Source organism: Cyprinodon variegatus, unplaced genomic scaffold (genome assembly GCF_000732505.1).
Source record: "Cyprinodon variegatus isolate N-32 unplaced genomic scaffold, C_variegatus-1.0 Scaffold89, whole genome shotgun sequence".
Lineage (NCBI taxonomy): Eukaryota > Metazoa > Chordata > Actinopteri > Cyprinodontiformes > Cyprinodontidae > Cyprinodon > Cyprinodon variegatus.
This window is the reverse complement of record NW_015150542.1, coordinates 316101-334487: the sequence shown is the minus strand read 5'-3', so window position 1 is coordinate 334487 and position 18387 is coordinate 316101. Positions and strand designations below refer to the sequence as shown.

The following is an 18387-nucleotide window of genomic DNA, read 5'->3' as shown; positions in this document are numbered from 1 at the left end:
CAGGGCAAAGTGAGCAGACAGCATGATATTGTTGTGTTCATTGCTTTGCTACATTACAGTAATTTTTCAGCTTGGGATCAATAATATACATCAAATCCAATCAAAAATTCTATCTGATTCTAGTTTTGCCAAAGACTGCAGCAAGACCAAAGTAAATATTCAGAAATCCAATTGCTCCAACAGGAAACTGAATCACCACAGCATTCAGATTTTCAAAAGAGCCACTAAAGATGACTGTATTTTATTATAAACCTTGCTATCTTAAGGTATTTATGATTATATTTGTATATATGTGTCTACAGTATATTATCAACTGGGCACTTTAGATCAAATACCGGGCTGTAGATTTTAACAAAACTAAAAGAACGTGAAGTGCATAAACACTGTATAATCAACGAATATAGCTTTTCTGCACCCAGTATACTCACTCATTGTAGAATATAACTGTTAAAGGCGATTAACATGTGATATGCCCACACTCCTTGGATCTGCTGTGGGCTTTGCAGCACAGTGGAGCAAACATGATATACATTAAGAAGTTTGCAGCACACCGGACTGGAGGGGAAAGGACGCTGTGTAAATTAGGGGTAAGAAGGGAAGGGAAAGGCAAGAAAGGACCATGCAAATACGTGTTTTCAGGTATTTCAAGTTAGACTTGTGGTTAATATTGTTAAATAATGAGTAAGACATTCCAAATGTTCTGTAAAAATCAATTGCAAGAGATTGTTAGATGTTATAGTTTTGTCTTATTTGGAAATTTTAATAATTAATCAAAAGATGTAGCCTGTAATATAAAAAGCTGAAGAACAGTTACTTCCTAAACAAATGCATTCGGTATTAAACCATTAATGTACTGAGTGATTTGAAGCAACCCTCACCTCCATTTCGGCCACACTTGGGGCAGCAATCTCCAGTTGGAATGAATGGTTTCTCATCCCCCAAACAGGTGACATTGGGGCAGGGCCGAGTATGGCAGGATACACCACCTTTGGAGCAAACGCATACCGAACAGGGCGAGACACTCCACTGACTGTTATGCTGTGGGAAGCAAACAAACAAGGAAAAAAAAATGGGGTAATTACAAAGAGATATACAGCCTGAGGGCAAACAGGAAGGAGAAGAGATAGTTTGATGAAAAAGACTCTTTGAGGATATGAAATGTGCTAAGCCTGAGTGACAGATGGGAAAACAGTCACTGAGCAAGTGGGATGTGTAACCATTGAATAAGAAAGATCATAAAGGGACAGAAGAAGAAGAAACTTTTTATGGTAATAAAGAGGCAAATGTATACACTAAAGACAGAAAATATCTCAGACGTCTGAATCAGCTGCTGGAAGCATGCAGGAAACTAAACTGTTTGCTTGCAGCTAGCGGTGAACCTGCTGCAGTTTGGCGTTTGGAGGGTTACGGGGTCATGCCTCTCACCAGAAAACATTGTCTTTTAATAACCAAAGCTGTGTTCTCCACACTGATTTCATTCCTTGTCAGTCTGTAATACATATTTGTAAAAGGAAAACATGACATTCCTTGTATGACTTTGGTAGTTTATATTATAAAGCAATAGTACAACATCAAAGCATTTTTAAAGGTTTTGATTTCGGTTAAAACCCCGCAAATTTTTATTTTCCCATGTGGATCCTCTTCTGTGAAAATTTTTAAGTGTCCTTAAAAAAGATAATATTTCCTGTCTGCACCTGATGCAGAGAGGTTCTGATGGAAGAAATAAAATCAGCTTTATTTGTTTGAATTTGATTTGTATAGGAGTTCAGTATATCAGAAGTCCATAATTGTTTTTTGTTCTCTGTTGTTTTATGTTCCTGTATCTGTATTTTGTATTTTCATCGTCTTTTTATTTATTTTTTGTATTATTTGTAAAGTGACCTTGAGTGTCTAGAAAGGCGCTGTTAAATAAAATGTATTATTATTATTATTATTATAATGAAAAAACAAAAAAAAAATCACAAAGGAATATGAACAGATGGATATCAGAGCAAAGAAAGATAAATCAATTATAAACTTAATAGTTAAACGAAACGGAAGCAGTTTTCAACAGAGCAAACAGTATAAAGCTGGAAATTAAAAGCTCTGCAGCCCGATCTGCAAATTAAATCTGATGGACAAAGCTTTATATATAAAATATCCTTAATTTTATTGATTTATTTATTGAATTTTTATACCTGCCATTTTTAAATCAATTTGATTCATGCGGTCTATTATAATTTAGAGGTAAAAATAGAACAAATGAGAAATAATAAAATAGAGACCTTTGACAAAAGGTTTTGTGAAGCTAAAAGCAGAAATAACCCAAAGTCAATAATTGGAGTAGTCGGGGTTGCAAACATTATATGAGGAAATATAAATTTTTTTTACAAAAACAGAGAAATAGCGAGCCAAATTAAACATGAACTTGAAAAGTAGATGTGTAATTTACATTTGGGCTGAGTCTTGACAGTACAGTACCTTTAACTGCCCTGGGATAACGGTAAACTCTGTTAGCTATTGCTAATGTGCATCTAGTAAAGACTGTTTTTAGGGATCATTTTATATGAAAATTAACTTTATTTATATTGCTGCCATTTATAAGACACAATATCACGGCACAATAAGATCATACATTCAGATCAGTAAATATTTTCCTAAGAAAACCAGCTGATTGCATCAAGGCATTGACTTTAAAGCAGAGGTCTTCAATGTTTTCCAGGCCAAGGACCCCCAAACTGATGGCAAGATGGAACAGGGACCCCCTAATTATATATATTGTATATATATTGATCCACTACTCATGTATGAGAATAAGGTGACAGTAGAGAGGAAAATCTCCCTTTTAACAGGAGGAAACTTCCAGCAGAACCAGACTCAGAGTGATCACCTATATCAAATGCAGTGTTTAACCATTGCTGGAAGCCACTAATTTTTCTTAAAAGAAAAATGATTAAAATGAATAGGAGGGCTTTTTTTCTATCTCAGATCATGTGGCTTCAAGCTTTGCCTTTAGCGATAAAGACAACATGTCTGCAGAAATGTACAGTCTTTATCCCAAAAAAGTTTAATGTTATCAATAATCTCTTCCTGTCATTTTTTTTTATGAGGACTGAGTATTTAATGTTGCATGTGTGCTAAAATAAAACTAGAGACTGACTCAACTTTCTTAAAAATCTGTGTGAAGTTAAAAATACAATTTAAACTCAAAATATTATTCAAGCTTTTATGCCAGCTTAAAGTTTCCCACACCCATCTAGGGCACATGAGCTGCAGCCGTTTTCAAAATTTTCACAGACCCTCAGTGGGAAAAGATTAAATCCTCAAAAAAAGCCATGACTCCTCCATCCAACTCCTCCCCCTGGAGCTCAGATCTGTGTGCAAAGCGGGCAATGCCAGCTGAGTCTGAAAGCCCTGCCAAGTGAGAGACTTGTTTCTGTCGAGGACTTGTTCTGTCTAAATTGGCTGCCAAAAAGCTGAAGGACACTTGATTGAAGATAAACAAGGGAGCAATGCTTTTGTTTGAGGAGACAGGAGGCGAAATGTCAAGAAACAACTTTTCCACAAAGATGACTATCAGCAGTGTCTGAAAATATATCCAAATACAATCCTGCTTCCATTGGTAAATAAATAAAAGAGATCAGTGTTTGACTGTGAATTGCATCTGAGAATGAAGACAGTTGTCTAATACATGTTTGTAGATATTGTAGAAAAGAGTCATATGTTCTGTCCCTCATAGTACAATGAGTGTGTTGGGATTTTATGTAACAAGCTAGCATAACTGATGTGGACGAAAAAGGTTTAATGAAAAACCACATATTTTAAGAATTAACACACATATAGACATGGACGAATCAACTGAAAGAAAAAAAATTCCAACACAGCCAAACATGTAATATCCAGCATTTTTTCTAACTCCTATCCTCTTTTCAGGTTTATTGGAGTCCAGCTGTAACTGCTAGAAACCAATACCAAGAGGAAAGCCTGTATCTGCCTCTCCAGGTTATGCCAGAAGTAGTGAGGAGGATTAAAATCAGCCTTTTTCAGAAACCGATTCTTTCTAAACGGCCTTTCTACTCAGGGGAAATACCGTTCAATAAAAAAAGTTAGAAACTTCTAGCAAAATACAGTATCTGAGCTAAACAGGCATAAATTCATGACTGAAGTAAAAGAACCCTTAGAAAATTTTCCATTCAGTTTGTTTATATAGCGCTGATTCACAGCACGTCAACTCAAGTCTCTTTACGGAGACAATTCAACCACATCAGATAGATTGGTTCAGAGTTTTCCATCTACGGAAAACCAGTTGATTGCTTCGACTTATTGACTCGAAAACAATCCCTCACATCAATCATGCTTGTAGCAACAGTGGAGAGGAAAACCTCCCTTTTAACAGGAAGGAACCTCAGAAAAAGACTCAGTGTGAGCGGCCATGTGCTGAGGCCGACTGCGTTTCAAGGAGATACAAATATTTCTTGTGAAAAAGTATGCATTCCAGTGGGATTATTTTTTATGTTAAAGCAGCAAATATATCAGTGCTTAAATGCAAAGTGAAAGTGAAGGGATTATAAGCCTAATTGGGGGAGTGTTGGCCTAGTGTTTAGAGCAGTGTGCTTGTGCTCTGAGAAGGTTGCAATTACATGATAATGGCAGCCCACTGCATCCTAAGGGAGTAGGTTAAATGCAGAAAATGAATTTCCCCATTGTGAGACAATAAAATGATTTATAGTTTCATTTACATTTTTCAATCATTCAGAATCATAAAGGTGTACTCCAAAGATGAAATCAACATTTATAAGCAAGCATCTTTTAGATTGTTTGCTCAACCACCAAAAAACAAATGCACCTTCTTAACAATTTCCAACAAAACTTAAGGTCAGTCAGTACCCTATTTATCTCTAAACAGCTTCCCTGTCTCTGTTGAGAAACATCCCCACAGCATGACACTCCCCCCACTATGCTTCAAGGTTGGGATATGTGTTCCATAGCCTTCTTTTCTGCCACAAATAATGTTTTACATATAGGCAAAAAAGTTCAGTTTTGGTTTCACCTAGAACCATTGCACCTTCTCCCACATTGCTCCTCTGATTAATGCTCTCTGCACAGCCCGTTTGTTTAGGTTAGTTTTTTTCCATTAGTGGGGCTTGTCTCCCTGCAAGGCATCAGAGGAAAGTAGGATTTTCAACAGTTTTTACTCATACTTGAACGATAAAAAAAACCCTCCGGTCACTAGGTGGCTGCATCAATCAAATGAATATACCTGTGACAGTAGAAGAATTATAAAGCACAGGTGTGTAAGGAGCTGATGGAGGAGGACATATGGAGTACTTTCTGATTCTTATAAGAAGAAACAGAGGATGGCGCTATATAAATGAATTTAATTGAAATTAAATAAAATAAGTTCAGACAATTTGACAAAGCCTACCTTGCCCTTGGATTTAACGTAGATATGGTTAGAAATTAGGACAGATCTCACGTGTTGCTGCTTTCTGCTGCCAGATACCAAACCAAGCAGAAAAAGAAAGGATCTGGAGACCTTCCATCCCAATTAGACGCATTTGATCAAAAACTGGACGAGTTAAGCTTGGAAAAACTTTTAGGTTGTCGCATGTGTTACATCATTTCATAAATTTTTTTTTTGATAATCATGTGATTTTAAAACACTGCTGCTAGTAGCTCATAAATTAGTTAAAAGAGGAAAAAAAATCTATCCTCATGTGAAGGTGGGACCCCCAGAGGGGTCACGAGATACCAAGTTGGAGGTCACAAGGTGGTGAAAATCACTATGATCTGATCCCTAAAGTATGAGGGACGAAATAAATTTTTAAATCTATAAACGGGAATGTTGCATGAAATACAAATAAGAAATTATCTTATATGTGATTCAAATATTAAATATAGCACTTAATGGTAAAAGGGAGCATTAAATAATTTGAAAAACAATTAAAATGATAAATGTAATAATTTTTATTTTTAAAGAACGCATTAATTAAAAAAAAATAGAAAATACTTACCAAATTTTATATTATAAATAATTATAGATAAATTCTCCTCAGGTGTGAGTATGTGTTTGTCCTGTTTGTCTATGTGTTGCCTAGCGACCTGTCCAGGGCCCCCGCTTCTCGCTCATAGACAGCTAGAGATAGGCACCAGCAGCCCTCACGACCCCAACTTGGATGAAACGTGACGTAAAATGGATGGATGGAATAATTACAGAGTGAAGTAATATATATGTATTTTTAGAAAGTCATCAGTCTTTTACATCGTTATTTTTGGGATCAGAAAATGTTTGGGAATCCCAAGTATAGAAGATAATAAAAGATAAATTAGTTTTAATATAATATTTGCATATTCTTAGTTACAGCTATCTTGCATATTTTTGATTAGAACTTCCTCTCAAACAACTTCCCTCTGTTCATCTGTTTTCATCATAAAAACTTATTAAATAGCATATAAATGGTTTAAATTATAAATAATTTCATTTATCATTTAAACACTAACAGAATTGCTTCCCTTTTACTGAGATTAAATTCCTTTCAGAAATGGTGAGAGATAGTTCACTTTTTTTCTGGGATGGTCAGAGTTAATCACGTTGAATGTTGAAAAAGGACATGTAAGTATTACTGACATGTATGTTTTCTACTCCCCCCCAAATGCAAAATGGTAAAACATCTGACTTTACTCACTCCATAGGTAGCTCCTTGGTACTGGCAGGAGTCCTGGGATGACGAGACGCACTCTGGACAGCATTTGTTGGCTGGAATCCTCAAAAACTCTCCCTTCAAAAAAACCACACACACACACCGACACATCAATACACCACAATACACACAATACCCAAGAGTAATATAGGGAAAACAAATAAGCAACACAAATACAATACATATCAAATCCAGCACATCTATTTCCATAGTTATTAACTGCCAAGAGGCCCTGACAGTAATGAATATATAAGAGCTTTATCAGATACTCAACATGTGCAGGCGTACAACACATATTACAATATACCAGACTTTTTTTTGTTTTTTTTCTGCCGCTCTGCTTTCACACAGTAATTGAGGGCGGATGTGTGGTGGGAATCAAATAAGAAAGCAGCAACAGCCGTGCCTTGGTAGTTTAGGTGTTATAAAATAAAAATGGTAAGAGATGGAAAAAGTAATAGGGAAGGAATACAATTTCTGGAGGGTGAGAATAAGCATCCCTACGGAGCTTCAGCAGCTGTATTGTGTTAATTGAAAAGCGTGCGTGCGTGTGTGCTACTGTATACAGTACATGGAGTGCAGCAGAAGGCAAATTGTTTCTGAACAAGCAGTACAATAAAATCTACTGCATGAGTGGGAAATGAGTCGCGGGGCGGATAATAGGTCAGTGCTAAAATGTGCCTCACAGCGAAGCATTCATAATCTGAAAAAACCTGTTTCACTTTTTTATATGTGCATCTAGTCTGTCACACGGTCCTTTTCTCACTAGTTAATCATAAAGCATATTTTAAAATAAGCTTAGTAATATTTTTTAAGTCAGTCAGTTATGTTTAAAGTTTTTTTTTTTTTTAAGCCAATTAAGACTTCTAGTTTTCTTTTAAGTTTGATCTGCTGAGTTATGCGTACTGTACTTGAAAAACACATGCAGAAATGTTTAAAGTATGATGTATGAAAGATTAAAAGCTTTTACATCTATTTTACTAGAAAAAAGAGAATTGTAGATGTGCTTTCTGACCTAAAAAAAGGCCTTTGTATTAATTTGTTTGTATGTATGCAGAACAGATGGATGAGCTATGAGGATGTCAACAGGTATCGACCAAAAACACACTTTCTGTTCAGGGGCCGAGCCAGATGGGGGGCCAGGGTGGCCATGGCCACCCTTAGCTAATCATTGGCCACCCCTACAATTGTTTCCCTCTCATACAGATGGTGGCAACAATAATACTCTCAAGTTGAATATTCAAAACATTTAATTTTTTTGTGGTTAATTATACACATCAATATACTAACATCAAAGATGATAAATACAGAATGCATCCTCTTTTCAGAACTAGATTTTGTGTTTTATGGGGTAAAGAGAAAATTATGTGTCTCTGTAAGTCATCTAGGAATCATCAGTGAAATCAAAGATAAATAACAATTTTAATAAAAAACTTAAAAACTTCAACTTCAATCAAAAAATCAAATAATCAATTTATGTAGATATTAGTGCTTCTAAATATAAATTTTAGCAGAATGTTTATTGATACAAGTAGGTAAGTAATGACAATGATTATTGATTTACGCCCCAGAACTCAAAACTGAGTTTTATCCACTATACCTTTTATCTAGAATTACGAGTATTTAAATATATGCATGTATTTGTAAGCAAAGGCTGTAGTTAGTCTTTATTTAGAAAATATGGATGTTTTGCTCGTTAATGTTCCTGTTGGAACAGTGTAGATTGACTGTGAGGTTCTGGTGCCTATCTAGTTTCGGCCACCGCTCAGTGTACATTGGTTATTGCCTGGCCACCCTTATAAAAAATTTCTGGCTACGCCTCTGTTTCTGTTGCCACAAAGATCATGAATCAATAGCACTCTTAGATTTCAGGGAATGAGCCGCCCAAAAACTGGAGAAATAGGACTAAACAACCTCTCGAGCAGGTGACCAACAGCCGAACCACTGAGGAGACCAGAGGTGTTCTTAGTGTGAGCATATTTTTAGGAAAAAAAATAAATTTCTCCACACTTTTTTTCACTATTCATGTGTAATCTGTTGGTACAATCTGTTGCTACAAATCTGTGATTATGTGAACAGATCTTATTAAATTAACAACTGCTGTCCACAAATGTTCCCACAAACGTTTGGGTGATGTTGAATATTGACATTAGCCAAAAATTTTCATTTCATTGCATAGTAAATTATTAAAATATGAAATAATTTCATTTAAACTCTATTTTTCATTTTCATAATTAGCATTTACTAAATGATTTTTTTCCCCTTAAGACCCTGAAAGCATTCTGTACTTTTATTAAGGCGGAAACATTGACAGAATACTGCAAGTTGTTAGATTGCTTGAAGTTAGGTTTCTTATTTTAACTTTTCTTTTTTATAATGTACTCTGAAAAGTACTTTTTTGTCCAGCAAAAATCTAAAAGTATATATCGAGCTAGTATCAGTTTTTCTTCTTGATATTAAGATCAGACTTACACTCATTATTAAACTGGCGCCTTGATAGGATGTATAAACTTAAAAGATCCTCGGATAAATGATCTGTATATCTGATCTGTTTTGCTTTACCCAACAGGTAGGTTCTAAAGGACTTTTAAACACTGAGCAATCTAGAGATGCACCACAGATAGGTCAGTTTGGCAGGAAAATTGACAAAAGAAGGTAAATGTGAGCTCAAATATACAAGAAGGAGATTTTAAAAAGGAGGCTTTCGTTCTAATCCTGGCAGATTATTAAATCTCCACCATTTTATCAGTTTGGGTGACAGGAGTTCAATTTTAAGAGCTTTCTTAATGGTGAGAGTACATGGGTTGCTGAGCACGATGACTAATTTTTAATTAAATTTGGGCTGTCAGCTAGCAGAGTGGAATTTATCAGACATTGATTGTTTCGTGAAATCAGGGGATCATATCTGAAGCCAAAACTGTAAGCTTCCTGTTTAAAATCCCATTAAGAGAGAAGCATGGGCTGGAGAAAATGATAAATGGAGAATAAAGAAAATTGTTTTAAAATGTCTTTTGGGGAATTCAGCTGAACTAAAACGTGGTTGCCTTTTTTTTTGCTTTTTCTCCTCATGCATAATCCCTGCCTTTTACATAACAGCAAAAACTGCCAAATTTTTGTGGAGGGCATTTTTGTTCTGGCCAATAAATTGTAGCTGCAGTTAGTTTTCAGAGTACCATCACCACCAGTACAGGACAAGCTCTTACCCTTTTGAAGTTGCACTGGGGGTTTGGGCAGTGGATGGGTCTGCAGATGGAAACATTGCTGTAGCAGGTACATTCCTGACACGACTCGGGCCGCCATGAGGTGTTATTCTGTGGAGAAAAAGGTTAAAAATCATCACACAGAGTAATTAATCAGCTATACAGTCAAATTTGCTTTAACATTTAGATAATGATAGAGCTGCTGTCATTAGAGCTGCATATTATATTGCAAATATACCGTAAATGCAAAAATGGAGCATGTAATCTTTATATAGCAGGAGAGTACATAGAGACTGATATTCAGAATTTTTAAAACAGGAGAGTTCGGATCATGCAAAAAGCGCAGTTATGTTTTATTTCCTTTACTTTTTTATAAACTATGAGGTGCACTACAAATATCATTTAGCACTGTCATCCTTTTTTTATAATCATCATTATGACGTCCAGCTACATGGCTTTGAACCTTTACTTTCTCTGATGATATTACCATGACAAGATTTTCTAAGGTCATGCAGCTCTAATTGATATCATAAGTCAGGGATGATGACCCAAGTAATCCATAGAAAAGTGGAACAAAATTAGGAATAAAAGACTTAAACAAAATCATTGTTGCAAAACATGCAAATGGCATTGGGTGCAGATGCTCCTCTAAACCTCTAAATGTTCATGTGAACATTGCTAGTTTTTTAATCTGAAACATTTAGAAGGAAAGTCCCACCCAGCGCAGGTGATTTCAAAGAATTTCAGATCACCCTAAAGCATCACGGGATGAGCTGCCCAAGACCCAAGGAGCAGGAAAGGGTGGAGTTAGCAGGTACAATTGTTTTATAAAAAAACAAAGAGCAAACCCCAACCTCATTAGGGATCATGCATGCTAGACTATTTAAGTTTGCTGCAGAAAAAGCATGTTGAAGCTTTATTAAATTTGGCACTATAACTGTTAGGAATCCAGTTTGTGTGGGTAGTTTTGTGTTTGTCTCTCCCTCCACCACCAGGTGGTGGCCTGTCCTCGTTGGTCCTCCTACACACCTGCAGCTCATTTGTTCATCACCGGGGAGTATTTGAGCAGTCGACTGTCACTACTATTTGACGCCAGAGTGTTTGCCAGTTTTGGGTACTCTAGCCAAGCCGTGATTAGCAGAGTCTAACCTGTGCTTCGTTTCTCTGAGATTAACCATGTTTTTGTCTTTGCCTTTTGGCAGGAAGCCTTCCCGCTGACTGGAAGTTTTGGCCTTCTCCCCCAGGAAGGATATTTTGTGTTCACACTGAGCTGGGGAAAAGTTCCACACGATCCGTTCAAGTACCGTCTTAAATCTAAGTGTCAGTCCGCTCTCATACTCCTCAGGGTCCAACTCCACCGACCTGTCCGCCCTCCAATGAGTTGCTCTCCCTCTGGAAAGCTCACACATTCTGGATTCAATGCTTTGATTGAGATCCCCTCCTACGTGAGTCCCTTCCTCCTCCATGCTCAAGAACTCTATTCTGTTTCCTACGGCCATTGAACCAACCGCTGTGAACTTCCCTTCCACTTCTAGTTCCGGTTCAACAGCTCTCTCTGAGTTCAAGATTCCACCTCCTGTTGTCCTCATCAATAGACCCGTTAAACCTTCCCTTGGTTCTCTGAGTGGTTTTCTGCATGTGGGTCAGATCCCTTAAAAGCATCATGACAATAACATCCAGAGGTCTGGGCTGGAGAGAGCTAAACCTACTGCTTTACAATGGAAAAAAAAAATCTAGAAATAAGTTAAATTTACTGTATTTATCCTTAATTTGAGCAGGTAAACAAGATTATTTGCCAATGGAATTAGTATTTTTACTCATAAAATAAGATGACTAGATAATATTCACTTGAAATAAAACAATGCAGTTGAGTTTTCTTATTTTAAATGTAAATTGTGTTGTTCTATTGGCAAAATGTCTCTTTGATGTCCTCAATTTAAGTACAAATGCAGTTATTTTAAGAAAAAAATGACTTATCTAGATTTCAATTTTTTGCAGTGTACACATCATTGCACTAATGATGTTTGGAGAAGAACTATGACCAATTGCTCCAAAACAGACACAACTTTGGTTGATGGGGTGAGCCATATCACAATGTGTCCCAGAATGGCTGTATATAAAAAATTTAAAAAAGGATTATGTGAGAAGTTTGAATTTTTTAGCAAGACAACGGGCCTCATGCGAGAACTGTTTGTATGAACAACTTCATTCTTAAATCGATTGTACGAGTGATTCTGGAGAAATGCTGCACTCACCATTTGTCTCCTTTTTTCTAATCTTCTCTAAGGTGTGAACACATATGTCCTACAAACTTGAGTCTTGTGGAATCTGAGCTGAACTTACAATTTTATTAGGCTACATTATTATCTATTATGCTTCTCTGGAGTTTTAAATTAAATTTTTATTGGCTGATGGCAGAACTATCGGTCACTAAACCTGCAGCTAGAATGTTGGTATCCACTCTGGTTTAATTTGATTTTATTTTGTCAAAGGAAAGAACAGTCAGAGATCAAGCTGCTATTGAAATGGCATCTGGAAGAGAAACTGGATTGAAAGTTCAGCAAAGCTCCTCTAATGCTAAGACATTATATAATTTTACGCCTTTGCAGCTCCTTGGCTTTGTTATTACACCAAATGTGGAATGTTTGGGTCTGTCTGAGCTCCTCAAGTGAGAGTTTCACCTGTAAAATTTTTATGTTGATGTGTTGTATAAGAGAAGGAGTGTGAGCTGATGGGATGACAGACATTGTCTGAAGATGTACAGTTCATGTGTGCCTGTGTATTTAATGCAGATTCAGCAGAATTTTCTGTGGTGGTTGATGTTGATCTCATATTAAGCATTTACATCATATTTTACACCTCCTGCTAACATCACTAGTTTTCATTGACTGTTTTTGAATCAAATAATTTTTATTTTACTATCATTTATATGTATTTCATTTGTTTTTACTTTATTTTTACTTCTGTAACTGTGCAACCAGGTCATTTACAGCTCTTGTAATTTATTTTACTTCTTGGCTCTTTATGGTCCTTTAATTCTGCTGCTCGCCTCACAGTCAGCAGAACCTCGGTCACCAAACCTTCAAAGTTTTCTTCTTCTTCAAAGCCATTTTTTTGAATAAACACCTTCTGACAAGCGCTGGAAGTCTTTCTTTATATTAAATATTCTGTGGGTTGTCTACTGTATGCAAATTTTCCATTCTCATGAACACATTTTCACATAGGTGGACTGCATCAAGTTTACAAGGATCATTTACGTTAAGAATGTTTGTTGAATCTGATGTGGGGCGCTCCTAAAAAGCCCACGGTAGAAAAAGGAAGAGAAATTTACGACAAGAAAACCAAATGTTCTTGCATGAGGCCCAATGATCCTTTACCCTGTGGAGGAAACTCTCAGAGAACTTAACAGGAAGAAACCAAAGCTACATAAAGCCGCCCAGACAAATCCATCTGGAATCCAAATTCACAGATTTTATCTGTGAAATCTGAGGGTGTAGAAGAGAACATTTAAGATTTGAATATTTATGCAAAAAAACCAGGTCAAAATCACAGCTGAGCAACAGATGCAACTAATTTATGAAAAAATATATTCTCTGTGGTAAAAAAATAGATTTTGTTGGTTTCTTTAAAAAAGCTGTGTTTAACCATAAAAAGCACATATTGATGCACCAAGTTCTGCTTTTAAGTAAAAGTCACAGGATATATAAAATTAACAATACTGTAGGGAGATTTATTATTAAAAGGTAAATATGCCATGCCTAATAGTCATTGTTAAAAAAAAAAAGTTACACATTTTCAGTAATTTTCACTCACTTCAAAAAAAAAAAATATCCCATCTGCATGAACCTCCCGTACTGATGGGTAAGATTTGAATCTTTCTTAATTGGCAGTCAGCTGCTAAAAGTCAGTCTAGGGGCTGCAAATGGCCCTGACTCCACAATGAAGACACTACCAATTTAAAAGTAAGACATCATTTTTAGACCTAAAAACTGATGATTCCTTTGGAAACTTAGCAAAAGTAGTAAAAAGCCTTAAGCTTTGTGGCCAATCAGACACACAGATAAACCAAAGAAGCAAAGTAAGGAGATATCTGCTTTGCCTGCTGGATGCTCCCTTTAACAGGCCGGCTGGTTGCCAATAGCTCATACCACCTGACTGACATTGTCTGATGAGTAGCTTAAAGCCAAAGCTAAATCAATATTCCAGTGCCCGCATATGCCGAAATATATCATCACGCTGACCATGAATCTGTTTTAGATGAATGATTAATGTCCCACTCATGACAGGAATATTCTGAGGCTCATGCAGCATGACCTTCGTCTCCGGGAGGAGACCATCCAATCAGATGGTGCTTCACACCATGAGGCAACCAAAGCAGACCTTTTTGAGAACATTTAGTCTTGCTAATTAAAACAAAAACATGATCGTGAAAAAAAAAAAATGGATCAAAGAGGGAACTCCAAACGGGGGGCTTGTTTTTACATCTCAGATGAAAGGCAGAGCTTTAAAGGGGCCAGGGGTGGCCATGGCTACCCCTAACCAATCATGGACCACCCCTCTGGACATCCCTAGATAAGGCAAAACTAGAACTTATGCTCTTTTTTTTAGAACTAAATATTGTTCTTTGTTGGGAAAAAGAGACATTTATGAGTCTCCGGAGTCATCTAAGAGTCTTCTATAAAATTAGAGATAAAGAACAACTAAGCTTGTTCTGTAGTTCTGGAGATTTCTGCCCTAAAATGAAAAAGATGAAGAAAGAGAAAAACATTTGTTCAACCAGGAAGAAATACAACCACTTTTTACTTGTAAAAATAAATTAGAACTTATTCAAATACTTTCAGAAAACAAAACAAGCCCTACATTCATTCTAACATGCATAAGAGAGATATGAAACTGATTTCTGTCTTTCAAAAGATTTATTGTGCAACTTGTTTTAGAAATTATACAAATAAAGAGGAAAAAAAAATCAGTTTTCCCACCTTTACTACATACCTGTTTATAGTTTTATCTTATCTTATTTTCACCTTATGCAGTTGCAGCTGGCTGAATATTCTCATGTGCATTAACAGTATTACCCTGCTGGAGACTTGAGTGAAAACCTGAGAATGTGCAGTAGTCAATTATTATTGCTGTATATAAGTTATGGAAATAAGCTGCATTGAATTAAACTTTATTTTTTTTTTGCAAAGTATTGAAATAAACTATATTAAATTGACCTGAATTGCATTGGATTACATTTGTTTGTGTTCCATTTAAATGCAATACACTTAACTGATAGCTCTGTCTCAGAGCTGTAACAGTTTGCAAAAACAAACATTAATTTAAAAAAAAAACAATTAACTGAATACAAATTTAATTTAATTGTGTTTATTGTACTGTCAAGTTCTATGATTCTTTATATATTAAGTTCAATTATAGCAGATATATTTATGAGTCCCAAATTTCAGAAGTGAAGTAGAGCGATTTCCTTGGACGTACTAAAACTCTTCACCTCTTTCTCTTAGTAAACTCCCCATTTGTCCTGACAGGAGATTTGTTGTTCAAAACCCTCTGATAACAGACGTTCTGTTAATAAAGACAATTACATCCATCTTATTTTAAAGGAAAGCTTTAAAAAAAAAAAGTCTTATTGTGGTGTTTGCTTTTGTTTGACTTAAATGTTAAACAGTGGTGAGAACCTGACATCCATCAATTAAAATAAAACCATGGGACGCCATGAACGGACATCTCCATGCAGTTTTATCAAGTTATTTTAAGCTCACACAACCAGAGTCAGCAGTTCACTCCAAATAACCAGCACATGGGGGTCTTAGACATTATTAGGAGGAAATATACAGCCCTGATTCACAGCAGGAGGCCTTTTTTGGCAGCACAGATGGCTAATTGAAGCAATAAACTATGACAGAAACCAACAAAGCTGCATCACATAACAGTTTGGGGCCATTAGGAGGTCTAAGAAAGGCAATAGATCATCCGCAACATTAAAACAACCGGCTTAATGCAGTCACAGTCCCTGCTATGCTACCAATGGATTCCAAACTGAAAAAGGAGCTCAAACACTACAGGCTTTAGACAAAAACTGCACCATTGTTGTTATTTTTTTTGCTGACCTCGCTCTAAAATCAACAGCTCATACTTTCTGCCTCCCTAACTGTACAATAAATTCAATTAAGCTGCAAGTTATGAAAAAGTGTTTTTTCTGGTGAAAAATACTATTTATTGCATTTGTTTTCTTGAAAGATGCAATGAGAAATAAAGTCATGCGAGTACTGATGGATTTCAGAAACTACGCCAGTTGTCATAAAGCTGTGTCTGAATCCTTTATCCGATTCTACAGGTGAAGCTTTGACCAGATGTGTGATGGTCACATCACAACCAAATTCTCTGCATGGCTTCAATATCTTTTCACAGGCAGAAGAGGCAGAGGTACAGTAATGTTTGAACCTGCTGTTTAAACTCCTGTTATCTTGCAGCTTTGAGATGCATTTCTTCCCTCATCAGTATTCAGTCATTCGGCTCTGCAGAAGTCTGGTGATGAGAAAATCGTTTGACTCTGTTGGAGCAGGGATGTATCTAAAGCAGGGGTCTTCAAAGTTTTCCAGGCCAAGGAACCCCAAACTGATGACGAGATGGAGCGGGGACTCCCTAATTATATATATTGTATGAGATTGTTTTATATCAAACTGGTCCTGCAGTCACTCTATTACAGATGGAGTAATGTAATGAAAGTAATTTCTCCCTGGGATTATTAAAGTATTTCTGATTCTGATTCCTGTTTGATGGGACAGGTGTTGTGACTGAAACGGTGCTCAGCTTGAAAGAGCTCCTGTGTGTCGCAGCATGTGTGCATTGATGACTAATGTGTATTTAAAGACATTTCAATTAGTGGAAAAAATTGCAAGGGGAAATATAAAAAAAAACTGTAATCAACCAAAACTTTTGTGACCCCCGTGCAGTACCGCCATGGACCCCCTAGGGGATGGATCCCCTGTTGAAGACCTCCGATCTAAAGGATGCAGGATAGTAGCTCTCAAGGACTAGAGTTAGGCATCCCTGATTTAGAGTGTCTAGTTAACCTTGTATGCATAATATTGCCTGAAAGAGAAAGTTTGATTCCGTGGAGAAAAATCTAAAGCGTAAAGGAAACAGCTTTTACCACCAGGCCATTCCCCACCCACTGCCTCAAACAGACCATCTTACATTGTGAAATAGAAAAACTGTGGCGAGGGTTTCATATGGCAGTCTTTGAGAAATTAATATGATTTCCCAGAGCTTAACCTCCTGATTTTCAAGCAGCAGTTTGAATAATAAATGGAAACATGCAGCCTTAAGTCCCATAAAACAAGATTAGGTTACCTCAGTGAATAAAAGAAACCGTTTGCACCTTTTCCCTTTGGGACGTTAAGCTACAATTCTGTGAAATTTTAAGCTTAACTTGAGGGTAAAATCTGTATGAAATATGTAAGTTGGGTATCCGTATCACTGGGAGTAATAATAGGCCAGCTTACATGCCAATATGTGTTCAGAAATAATGTTTCCTCTTATGGCTCCCCGATGGTCGTTTGTGTCTCCCTTAATAGACGAGAGTAAAATTAGCAGGGCAGATGCAAATATACAAGACTAACTGGACAGGGTCTCACAGCTCAGAGCGTATTTCATTTTAATCTTCAGAAGGAGGAGGTTTGCTTTTCAGTCTGAATAGAACATAAGATAATAGAAAAACTGACCTTTTAACCTCTGCCCGCGCTTAGGTGTGAAACAGACAGTTTAAAATTGAGCTCTCAGCAAGAGAACAGTTTCTAACACAATGCATGGTCTATTTTTTTGCTCTAGAAATTGGAGCTACATATCTGCATCAGTTTTAAATCTGATCAGAAGCAGAACATTTTCTTCTGGAAGGAACACAAAAAGTAAATCTGTCCGCACAGGCTCAGAAATGTCTAGATAAATGTGAAACTAACCACCCTGCAAGTAGAAGGCAATAACTTAGACATTAACAACACTGCCCCAATTGATAGGAAGTGCATCCTCAGAATAACAAAGTTTTTTGTTTTTTTTCTGGTGACATAGTGCTTCATTTTCCTGTGTTGGGAATCCTCATTTATAACCAATATGGATCATGATCAAAATAACAGCATCCTGAACAAAACAGCCTTCCTCTGTAGGATGGCTTGACTCAGCCTTAGAGATGGGGAGAGGAGCTCCATCATCCAGTTTGAGTTTGAGGAGGAACCCTTGCTCTTCCACATCAAAAGGAGTCTGTGGTTTGGTTTCATGATTTCATGATGTCATGAGGGTGCGCAGGGGCTTTCTGGGCCCGTCCCACTGGGCAGAACCAGAAGGGTCTAATAAATATCCACAGACTAAATTCCTCATTGTTTAATCTGCTGTTTGATGCGCTCGTTCAGACAGATGTTTAATGAGAAATTGGAGTAAATATTGAATTTACGAAAGTTTTTAATGATCCTACTTTTATAGGAAAATTAGCTTTTATTTGAAATATTCTC

At 36.6% G+C, this 18387-nt stretch overlaps 1 protein-coding gene across 1 annotated transcript in view; it reads right to left on the bottom strand.

Annotated features, from left to right (window-relative positions):
• Positions 1-18387, bottom strand: part of fras1 (Fraser extracellular matrix complex subunit 1) — a 352266-nt gene that overhangs the window by 239397 nt on the left and 94482 nt on the right. The window contains exons 3-5 of the mRNA XM_015373599.1: positions 9884-9991; positions 6666-6758; positions 879-1038 (exon numbers count right to left, since the gene is read on the bottom strand). Of these exons, the coding sequence (XP_015229085.1) occupies positions 879-1038; positions 6666-6758; positions 9884-9991 (361 nt within the window). The remainder of the gene's footprint in view (positions 1-878; positions 1039-6665; positions 6759-9883; positions 9992-18387) is intronic.